The sequence below is a fragment of the Neodiprion pinetum genome, chromosome 5 (genome assembly GCF_021155775.2).
Source record: "Neodiprion pinetum isolate iyNeoPine1 chromosome 5, iyNeoPine1.2, whole genome shotgun sequence".
NCBI lineage: Eukaryota > Metazoa > Arthropoda > Insecta > Hymenoptera > Diprionidae > Neodiprion > Neodiprion pinetum.
Window position 1 is genome coordinate 21,138,942 of NC_060236.1, and position 12,208 is coordinate 21,151,149.

The window sequence follows — 12,208 nt, forward strand, 5'->3', positions numbered from 1 at the left end:
ATGGAATCCTGGCTGAGCGACGTGCAGCGTGTAAGGATACCGCGGCCAAAATTCGGCACAAGTAATTCCGTGAGGAGATCGAATTCGACCGCTCATCAGCACACCGTCGGGGTCGCGATCAGGACTGAACACAATCATCATCATTCCCGGCAGGGATTGCAGGACGTGGCTAAAGCCACGGAGGAACTGCGGCAAGCGCTTCAGGAAAAGCTTTAATGATAATACGTCAATATAGGAATCGATCTTGCTTTCGTTACTATGCCAAGACTTAAAAAAAATGAATAAAACGTAACCAACAAATGAGAATTAAAAAAAATAAATCATAATTCCGACTCGCGGTGTCACGATGATTATAGTTTTTACCTGGTATAAATTCTACGTATGTATATTAAAACTTACGTCAAAATTATATTCTCAGATTGTTGTTAGTTTCTTAGTTCGTTTTTACATGTCGGCATTCATATTCACTTTTTACTCAAGTCTTATCGAATTCTCGTGTCTTTTCTCAATTGAAGTCGAGGTTTAACTTCCGCCTCACGGAAATAACTCGCGTGTTATTATTATTGTTTCTATTATTACTATTTTATGTGTTATTTTGACGATCAAAAATACTTTCGTTACGTATTTAAGGCTATATTATTCATGCACTATTGGAAAAATTTGACTAAACGCAATGTCCCAGTAGGTCCACATTACATTTGTGTTATTTGTTACATTTTTGCTAATGAATATGATACACGCTTGCACTAATTTTAACATATAAACAGTCATATCAACATTTTAATTTGTCATTTGTACTTTTTTTTCACTTATCAACACGGTAAAAAATGGTTAAATTCACCCAAAAATTTTAGTAGGCCTGCTGGGACGTTTTTTTTCTAGCCATGTAATTACGTGTGTGATACTCGTAAAAAAAAAACTCTTGTAAATAGTTCCCGTACCCCTTAATGTATATTAAGTTTGTTGAGAAAAAAATAAAAATAAATAAAAAGTAAAAAATACACATTATTGAATAAGTGGAGTCCGTGTGTTATTATCGTTGTGATTATCATCGTCAAAGCCGGGCAGTGAATATTAAGAAAAGTGTAAATATAATTCTCCAACGAATAGTAACTATGATAAAATATTTTTAAATAGTTGTAAAATTTATTTTTCATTTTTCAACTGATATTCAAATATGCCTTCTTATATACCGCCTTCCCATTCATATTTTTCATAAAATTCATATTATTTTCAGTATTGTTGATTTTTTTGTAAATATTTTCTATCGTTACGCTTGGCTCGATCGTCGCCGTCGAATTTCTTTCTCTAGCAGCTCTTACGATTAACGGTAGATGAAAGTTGAACGCAATTAATTAAACTAATTCTTAGTTAGTCGTAGCATTTTATATTAAAGGTAAGTACTCCACCTGCGCGATGCATAATTTATGTACGTTTTATCATAGCGTCGAAATTTTGACGGTAGGTAGTCGATTTCGTTACAACCAAACAAAGGAGAAGAAGGGATAGTACAAGAAGAAAAGAAAATGAATTTCATATGCAGGTTTTGAAAATTTACGAATAACACTAACAAATGAAATTTGTACCGCACGGCATCGATTTTTTATAAGAAATTCATTTTTCATGGTTCATGCATTTGTAAAAATTGCATCACACAGTTTTGCGATTTTTCTCAACTTTCATACTTCACGTCTTCCCTTTCTTCCAAGTTACCGTTAAATTTACGCTTGTTTTCACGGTGCATCTCTGTGATGTTGGCACCCCATTTTGGGAAAAATGATTTTTGTTTGAAAGTTCGGGAATCTTCTCAAAAATAGTTCCAGTCAATAAGAGTTCAAAAAATCAAAAAATCAATGGGTTGCCAACTTCACAGAGGTTCACGGAACGCGTTCTATTATAACAAGTATAGCTAATATACTGTATAAATTGTTCTTGAACTCATTTATCTTGTCGATTATGAAAATATGAAAAACAAAAATTTCGTGTTCACTTATCTACTAATATTGTTATTATTTACTCAACGATCTAACTAAGCAGGGGTAACTCTCTAATTGTAAATAATATGCAGTAACGATGGTATGACAACATTTGGCCTACGTAACGTTAGCACATAACCAATACTGCCTAGCTTACATACTTCCCTACGGATGATACTATGTGACAATTATATGTATGTATAGTAGGCATTCTTCTAGAATCAATGATGAAATATTCATAAAACCGAATTGCATTTAAACAAGAAAATGAATAACAAATTTACCGACGCAACAGCTTTCAAATGACAGTTTTTTGATATTTCGAACGCTCAAACGTTCTTCTTCGTTAGAGACGCCACCGCTACCCACACTCTATAAAAGATCTATATCTATAAAGGATCTCTAACAGACATCAATAGAAATCCACAATATCTACGGTCAGATCAAAGCCGGTGATGGATATTCATTGAATGCTATGAACATCCATGCACATAAATGAAGGTACCATAGACGACCACCAGGTGGCGAACGGTCAACTTCTTCTCCCACCATAAAAAAACAAGTCCAAATTATACAAAGCCCCAGAAATTCGGCCGTTCCGTTCACCCTTGAAAATACTCGGGTTTTTTATAAATATTTGTTCCCAATACCGTCACCGTATACTACCATGCAAATATTGGCCAACTCACACTCGACGAACCCCTACACCATGTATTAAAAATTTGAGTCAAGTCGAAAGGACAAGTATCAAAATATTGTACATCACGTTCTAAAAAGCAGAAACCTAAATCAATATAGAACCTTTGAAGAACCTTGAACCTGTTTCGTTTACCCCGAACTTCGTCTGGTATCTACGTACTTGGTCGTCATTGAGTGCCTAGTCTATATTGCCTATGCTTTGTACTTTTTGTCTGGGGCGAAACACAATGTGTACATAATAATTTAAAAATATTATTGATGATAGGTAAACAGGAGTAGATGATACAAAAGTAACATCGATTAAAGATATTAATTTCGTCTTCAAGAAATCCATGATATCTCCAATGAAGATCTTAGGTGAATATCTAGTAGAACTCTACGTATAATAGATCTATAATACCTGATAAGATCGAGGTGCGTATAAATGATGGATACAAAAGACGTTCGTTAAGATCTCTAATGGAGATCTGTGTGGATATCTGGTAGAATTCTACAAGATATATAAAAAGCTGACATTTGGATCTGTAATAGAGATCGAATGTACTTTATTTCCATTTAAATGGATGTCTAATAGAGGCATTGCATATCCATCATGGATTTCCATGGTAAGTCCATCAGAGATAAATGTTCCGTGTGGGTAGAGGCGTGCGCGCCTTACGCTTATTGTTGTTAGATTAGCAAATGTGCGTAATCGTACTCTGGAATTTTTATTTATCGCAACGAATTCACTGCACGTAAAATCTCACGAACGATAACATCAAATTCTACTACTGCCTTGTTTTTTATGTACGCACACACAGGCTATTATGGAACCAGATTTTTGATCATATTTTTTTTTTTTTTGAAACTTCTCCCCGCTTGTTTACATTCACTTTTCCACACCCTTCAACTCTCGATCGTCAATGGAATTAAAATATGAACCGAGTAGAAAATACTTAAGATGGAAGCAGACTGACTCACCAAATTGTCAGCGTGCAAATGATGGTGTCCAAAATCTCTGGTATTCCCTCGGGAACCTCCAGGTGAGCTGTGCCTTCGTCCTCTGTCATTTTCAGCCTCGTCCTCGTAGTCCTGTAACAATCAATCGCAATTACTTTTAAAACGCCAACGAAAGAGGTAACAAGGATTAGAAGCAAACAGGAATGGGGTAAGACTTGTTAAAAATATTCATAGGCTATGTTACAAGACTAGCTTACGCCTAGATCGTATTTTCTATACGTTTTTCTACACATAGTTTCGCTACTCTATTTACGTCTCGCTAGTTACGAATAATGAACGAATGCTATGGCTTTCATTTCTCTTTTTGTTTTTTTTTTTGTTTATTAGAGTTTATACCTGATTATCGCACTCGTCATCGTTGGAGAGGGCGAGGTCTGAAGTTGCGACTTGGTGCTGTTGGCTTCGTCTGCAGCCAGCTCTGCAATTCCCAAAATTATTACTCCGTCCCGGTCGTCTGTTGATCTATCTAAACTACATCTTGTCCCCTCTCTCGATCTTTGCTTTCATTTTTAGGTCGATTATAAATGTTAATGAATTCGATAACCATTTTGTTGTAATCTATCTTCACCGATCCTTTGCACTTTTGTTCAAAATTTTTGTCCAGTTACTACTTGTATCGCGATTGTAATTGTCATAATCTTACCCGGTGAAAGTATAAAGTGACAAAATGGAGCACATCGTGTAGATAACCTTATAATATCGAGCTGTATTTCAGCGTGTGCGTTTTTATAGTCTTAGAATAATCGAGCGGATAAAAATTATATGTAAAAAAAAAAAAAATAAATAAATAAAAATATGAAACAGAGTAAGAAAATAAAAATTAAATTTTCAGGAGTGTGTGTTTTTCAATGAACCGCGCGGTGAAGGAAATGCAATGTAACCACGATTCGATCGAACCAATGAACGAATGGTGAGAAGTAAAGTGAAGCAGGATTGAGTGAATATGTAAATAGTGGTTGGGTGGGGTTCGGGGAAAAATCTAAAGCTCTTGGTAATTCAAAACCGTGGTATTCGGTACGTAGGACCACGGGGCGACTGCATCGAGTCGGGCAAACCTATTTGTTTCGACGAGTTACCCGGGTGACGAGTAACAAGCCAGCCACATGTGCCCGGTAGAGTTTGGTTGGCGGGTATTTATGTATGTGGATACCCACATTCGACCCTATTCTATTCCCGCAGTGCTTTGTATCGATCGATTTGATAATAATTTACTTTGGCCCAATTCGTCGAAACGAAAATAAGTCTGCATATCTACGTACATTTGACATATTCAACAACGCCCGTATTTAATCATAACGGCCATTCTTCACAGACTTCAGGCCGTCGATAACAAGCGACCTTCGATTTACCTCGTATGATTTCTTTTTCGTTAATAATGTTATTTCCGTCCGCTATGACCGCCGAGAAGCTTGAACGCCATTCATAACCCGAAGTTTCGGTCTAGCTGGTGTATTTCTCGTTCAAAACAGCGCCATTTGTGTTCGAAAAGAGTCCAAAACTACAGCGATTTGACGCTTCGGTCAATCGGATGGGTCGCTTGCAGCTTACGGTCACATCACACGATATTTGTCGGACTCAAAATTTGTCGGAGTAAAAAAACACCGCGGTAGCAGAAAAATTTGCGCTTCAATAATGTCGTCGCCGTTTTTTGCGAGGAATGCAACGGCGACAGAAAACATGACGATGGTTTGGATAAGTGAGTGAGAAAAGGAGAAAACTGAGCGTCGTACGGGAGCGAAATTTCTTTCGATTAATTGTGTTTTTGATTTTTGCGTGAAATTTCGACCTGCTCCTGGGCATGTCTGCTCCGAGACCGCTGTCCTCACTCGGCGACCTATACTCCCCCTGGCCTTCCCTTGGTATAAGAGGTCCCGTTACTCCTAGGGGATCTCCTTCGACGTCCACGAGCCTCGCAGGTCGGCAACAACTTCCGGTGGCGTTACCGCCAACGCCACCAACGCCGCCTCTCTGCGAGAAATCACATCACATATCCGGTAAACACGGTCTTCCTCAAGTACGGTATTTGGGAAACCGGATAAGACGGGGAGCCACGCGGCCGCGCAACGAGCCAGAGCTTTGGATGTTTTTATTTTTTGGATCTTGAAGCATTGTCTCTTCTCTCTCTATTTTTTTACCCTCCGTTACCTCTTATTATCCCGTAACATCTAGTTCATTTACCTCCGGCGATGTCTCGTTTAGACGTAACTCATAAATTAAATTCCCCTGTGCATTCGAAATTTAGCGTTTGTGACTGGAGCATTTTTTTTTTTTTTTTATTCAAACATGGATTCATCACCGACATTTTTGTGGATATTTCTGGTGACACGAAAATATGGATAATAATTGTATGGATTTAAATATACCGAAAATGATGGAACAAATATCAGAATATGGTTGAAAAAAAAAAATAAAAAAATAAAAAAATTTGAACGAATGGCAAAATGAAACAACAAAGCTCGGGCGCACTGCAGCACGCCGCGTATATTGCGAGGGTGGGAAGATATTGATATACGATTACTTCTTTTCAAGAGAATAATCAAAAATATTCAGCATACATTTATAGCAGTGCCGTCGTTATTACTTATGGTTCGCAATTCCACAGTGTGTTATATAATATCTTGATGGCTTGTAGAAAAACATTTCAAAATATGTAGTAACTAGTGAAATTTGACTGTGATTTTGCTAGTCGCGTGTTATTTTCAGGCAAACTGCGTAAAAAAAAAATATAGATGTGGTAAACGCAAACTCATTTCGATTTTCAGAAACTATATTTTTTCCTTGATGTGTGAAACAGAAAAGAATTCTCTTCTTTCCTGAAAAACTAAAACCAAAGAACTAATGTTTGAAGTTGTTTTGAAATAATTTTGATGAAGAAAAAAGATAACAAATGGTCCAAGAATCATATACGTCATCGTATATGCGAAATATAATATTTTTTCTTTCTATTGTTTGTTGTTGTATTACTAATCATTTGTACGACACATCTATTTACATATTATTCATATGCTATGGATTAGGGTGGCCGTTATTTTGGCTTTGGACGAAAAATTTCACTTCTCTCATAAGATTACAATCAAGGTGTACAGTTTGAAAGCGCTCGGATAATTTTAACTTGTGATACCGAGCGATGGAAATTTTGAATGGAATATTACCAATACTCAAATATTTATTACACATATAATATTAATCGATAAAATCTAAAAAATTTTAAGCTGTGACTTTTCCATTTAAAAACATTACGAAGATGATGAAAATGAGTATTTTCAATGTTTCAAGTTTTCTGATCACAGCTCAAAAAATCTATAAAAACTGAATTTCATACTTCATAATATGCCCAAAGGTTCTACCAAATTTCTAAATTTGTCAATAGTTATTATCTGTGTAATAAGTATTTTAGATTTAGTAATTTTCTATTCAAAATTTCAATCGCTCGATGGCACAAGTTAAAACTATCCGAGCGCCTTAAAACATGGGAGACATTTTTTTTCAAATCATAATTGTATTTTTATGATGGGAACAAAGAAAGTTCTCAAAAGCCAAAATAACGGCCACCGTACTATGTATAGATGATCGTCTATCACGATCTTATATGTGACGGTATTATATTATAAATAAGCTGAAATACTACAATACCTATGGATTATAAATTTTAGATATGCTAAAAAATTACATAGGTACCCAACTATGATGCTGACGGGGGGTAGGAAACATGCGATATGTTGACAAAAGATTCAGGAAGGTAGAAAGAACTTTTGCACTAGGCAAAAGAAAAAAAAGCATGAAAGTAGAAAAAGCATTTTCGGGTAACTCCAGATGCATCCAATTTACAACGTACCCTTCAACCATAATTATTATCATTAAAGTCCTTTTTAATCACGGTTTTCTTTTAGTTTATCGGTTTTACTTACTTACATTATAAGGAAGTTGAATACCTATTATTTTAAATTTACACAAATTGTAAATAATGGTTGTAAGAATCGTGACGATAATGATAATAAAAGCGAATATAAGAAGAAACACAGTGAGCTAAGACATTTAATACAATGCAATTGGGTTGATAATGCAAGAAATACAGTGCATGCTTTATTTTACTACGAAGGCATTATGTATATTGTATTTATGTATGATATACACAGTTATACGTATGAATGCGATGTATCGATTTTATGCGTGAGAAAAAATATGGAAGAATGATTTTCTACTACTTTGCGAAATTGTGAATTTTGAAATGTCATTTGTCGATATTGTCACTTGTCATTACAGTCAATTCCGTTAGAAGTCAGAGATGAATTTTCGTTTTCTTTCTTATTAATTTCTTTTCTTTACCTCAAAAAAACGGCAATAACTTTCCGGAGATTCGATATTTATAATTTTTCGCCATGATCTATCCTCGATTCTATAACATGTATCATCCTGTTGAGGAGATATTCTCGATCCCCTCGTGCACCTCTCCAGACGATGACGAACATAACGAATTTTGGATACAGTACAATAATAATAACAATATTATCAAAACTGTGAATAATAATTTATATATTTATTCGTTTAGTTGTACCTTCCATCCTCTTATACGCTGCTGCATTCTTTCTTTCATGCCGTTTTGCTTTCTGTCTTACTTTCGTTCACTCACTCTCGCATTATTTTTCACGTTCACCATTTTGTTTAATTTTTTTTTTTTTATTGCTGATAGGTGACATCTATCAAGACAGAGAGTATAAGGGTTAAAACTAAGATCGAGCCTAATATACAATTGAAAGAATGGTCAATGTAAGAAACAAGGCGACCGTTGTATTTTAGACATTTTATGTCGAACATAGAACTCAAAGTTGAAAAAAGGAAATGAATAATTAAATACAAAAATAAAAAAATACAAAAATTATTTGAAGAAGCCGAAGACGATCAAAAGTGAAAAAAAATAACATTGACCAAACTTTTTTCATGTATACATAATAAGTACACAAAAATATGCGACACTACCGGGTTCATAACACGAATAAAAATAAAATAAAACAGAAAGAAATAATAACACTTGATAAATAAACGGCGAAAGTATTCGGAATAAACAGAAAGAGAGAAGAACTAAATGAACGAGTAGAGTGCCAGGGATACGTTGCTAGTATATAATTTTTAGTATATACATATGATAGGGTAGTATACATTGAATAGAAAGAAGACTGGTAAATAGATCTAACACTGCAGTAGTAGGTGCAGTATACAACACGTATACGTAATACGTATTATACGTAACGTCTAATAAACAGATAAATAGTTTAGTAGATAGTTACTACAGAGCGTGTAGTACGTAATATATAGGCGGAAAATTGTATATGAGCATAAATACTAATGGCCGCTGCACTTACATATGTAGTCGACAGTAATATTTCTACAATCTCAATGTTAGGAACGAACCGTGTTTTCATGTCAGCGCAAAACCGACTTAGTTTAAGAAATTGGCAGTATCGCAGCCATTTTGAGAATTCTTTGCGATATTTTTGTTGTAATAAAACCAAGGAAGAACGAACGTTGTACCAACGAAATCAATATGGCTGCCATCTTACACGCTTCGAATTTAATTTCGGTTACAAGTTGACTACTGTTACTTTCCAGTAACCGAAAATCGCATCAATTTGAGTCAAATAACGGCAAGAACAGATATAACAGGCTTACAAGAAGTGTGATCTCTCATGGTTCACTCTTAACCTACCTAAAACATCTGGGTAATTTCTCTCAGATAACGTATGTTAGAATTATATAAAATAGAATGACTGAAATTACTCACCGGAAGATCGTGAATCGACGGCGTCACAACGAGATCAGAATGCGTCCTATCACCTTTCCTCTGAAATCCAAAATCAGCCGTTCCGTGTCATTGTTCTATTTTTTGAAGGCAAATTCCTAAGTAATATTACAACATAGTGACACGAATATATTGTGCACAGTGATTTCAGTCAGTGCTGAATCAGACAAATTTATTCATCGTCGTCATGATCGGACGTGAACTCGAGGTTTCTGAAAAATCTAATTTATAAAGTGACTTTGTACCAGTTTCGTCAGCATGGATCCGAGCCTGAGGACCTTTTGAAAAATAAGCAATCTCGACTCTGCGTTGCAGCAATTTTGATCAAAGTTTAGTGGTTGCACTGAGTGCATTCAGACCTTTCGAATACTTTCAAGTAAAGAAAGGATAGAGTAAAGTCAGTGCGGTATTCCATTACAAAACACATTTTTTGCATTTCGTACCCTGGCAAGAGTAACGTTGGTCCTTGGTCTGTAAACGAGGTCATCAAAGGCAGCACGATCCTTTCCGTCAACGAGTTCCCTGAGCTCGGTGAGAAGCGTGAGCTTTTCATGAGTGTTCAAAAGATCGCCCAAACTGGCAACGAGGTCCTCGATGGTCAGCCGACGACTCCTGTAGTCGCCAAGAAGCTGTGACAGTGCAGCTCTTTCACTCCTGGCGAGGACTACCCTGGCCTTCTCTTCCACCATGGCGGCAGTTGCTGAATGAAGAGCGCGATTCCTCCACTCGGTACTGCCGGTTCTGAGAAAATGTGTTATCATTGCGGACAGATTTTGATCTGACGACTTGATCTATTCTTCTAAACCTAAAATGGAACCTAATATTCTTACCCCGGACTGGGCGGCCGATGATTTCCATGGCTGGCCGGACTGTCCAGAAGAAGAGGATCGTGCTCCTGGTACCGAGACGGAGGAACGACGACGGGTTGACTGGTTGTGCAGGAGTGAGGAACCTTTCCGACGTCCCTGATTACCAGACTCATGCGCTTGTTCGTCTTCAGTATCTGGACCGCCTCGTCGTGGGTCGCCTCCTCGAAGCTCTGACCGTTGACTTCGATGATTTGGTCCCCAATCTGAAAAGGTCGATCCAAATTCGTGAAGAAAAGAGATCACGATCAGAGACGATGAGAAAATATTACCAGAAGTCCCGCTCGGTCCGCGACGCTGTCCTTGTCCACGCCGGTAACGTAGATTCCCAGACCGTACTCTAGACCCCCTCTAATCATGAGTCCCAAGGATTGTCCAGGTTCGATGCAGAGCTCGACTTTCCGCGTTCTATGGGCCGCGTAGCGGCCGTCTCGGCTGTGCAACGGAGGTGGGGAAGCAGGGCGACCCTGGCGGTCCATCCAGCTGCAGGATTGCTGCCGACCGGAAGCCGTCCACCCGGGATGACTCCCTCGACATCGAGGGTCCAAGGCGGGCCCGCGAACCGTCATGCTAAGCGTCCGGCAGGATTTAAGCATCTAGAAAGAAGTAAAAAGTGTTGAAAGTAATCTCGGTTGATGAGGAAAGGCGAATTGGGGTGAGACACGTGATCATGGGCAAGAGAAGGAGAAACGGCGTGTGGCACAGTGGTTATAAGGATGAGCCTGAGTTCGGTCAAGGATAAGCAGGATGTGACGTCACGTGGAGCTCACAGATCGATATCTATGCCACGGAAAGTGCTGAACTCCCCTAAAACGGCGGGCCTAGCCGTGTGCCGTATGGAGTGACGGTATGAAAGCTGCTTCAAGCTTACGTTAATCACGAATATACTTGTAAGTCACCGAACATGAGAGCGGGGTACGTAATTTCACTTCACGTTTCGTGGCTCGTCTGTCAAGATACATCGAGGAGGTACGTGTGTGGTATATATTGTGTATATCTACATTCTATCTAGGTATGCACATAATATAGATACATATTCATGTACGGCAAGGAATGCGGAACAAGGACTTTCGAGGCACGCTGCTCTGCGATGAAATATTTTATTAAATTTCCACGAAAAAGTTTTGTCTCTTGCCGTGGATTATACATTTTTGTTATCATTATGCGGTTCGTCGTATTTAAGTTTGTGAATTAATATTGATCAGAGCACTGGATAACTCATTAGGCACGTGAATTAAATTTAGTTCACGCAGTCTTATCTTCTGTCAAAGATTGCATACTCAATCGAACAATGAAAAAATATTTCATGATATTGAAGCGACATATTCGAGCTGTAGAGCATTCAACCCGCACGCTTAATCAAGGCTCAATTTTGATTAGACTTCAACGGTACATGAGGTCGGAGTTGTTAGTTTGTAACGTAAGGAAACTTGTGTTTAACACCATGAAATATTTATCTTACCCCCCTGCAGGAAGCTTTATACATGGTATAACAACGACTAGGTTAACGTTTGTAGTCTGAACGGGTGGCCTGTAATCAACCACTCGGTGTCCTACGGTGTACAGGTATATTCTATAGCGAGCAGCTATAATTTATCTGAATTTTTAGTCATCGCGCATGAATCAACGAGTGTTTAAACGTGGATTACTTACTGTAGGGAAATAAATTCTTCAATTTTTTGAATCCATGTGTGATAGCCGGCATTCAGACGAATCCAATGACTCCTTATTCGTCCTGTTTCATCCACACAGTTCCGAGATATTGCGCTTTGATCTTGGGCAAAAGTGGTTCTAGCATGTCTAACATCTGCTATTCTACTAACATACTAGACTAGCACGACCTTCGCGTTTCAACTCGCAATATCTCGGCA

At 37.7% G+C, this 12,208-nt stretch overlaps 1 protein-coding gene across 11 annotated transcripts in view; it reads right to left on the bottom strand.

The window, feature by feature from the left end:
• Positions 1–12,208, bottom strand: part of dysc (whirlin protein dyschronic) — a 46,078-nt gene that overhangs the window by 13,170 nt on the left and 20,700 nt on the right. For 9 of the 11 annotated variants that reach the window (XM_046629032.2, XM_046629031.2, XM_046629037.2 and 6 more), the window contains 7 exons: positions 10,610–10,933; positions 10,302–10,543; positions 9,915–10,212; positions 9,454–9,513; positions 5,461–5,642; positions 4,011–4,092; positions 3,636–3,746 (listed from right to left, as the gene is read on the bottom strand). In XM_046629032.2, the coding sequence (XP_046484988.1) occupies positions 3,636–3,746; positions 4,011–4,092; positions 5,461–5,642; positions 9,454–9,513; positions 9,915–10,212; positions 10,302–10,543; positions 10,610–10,933 (1,299 nt within the window). The remainder of the gene's footprint in view (positions 1–3,635; positions 3,747–4,010; positions 4,093–5,460; positions 5,643–9,453; positions 9,514–9,914; positions 10,213–10,301; positions 10,544–10,609; positions 10,934–12,208) is intronic. The other 2 variants (XM_046629041.2, XM_046629039.2) reach the window with 1 other exon arrangement.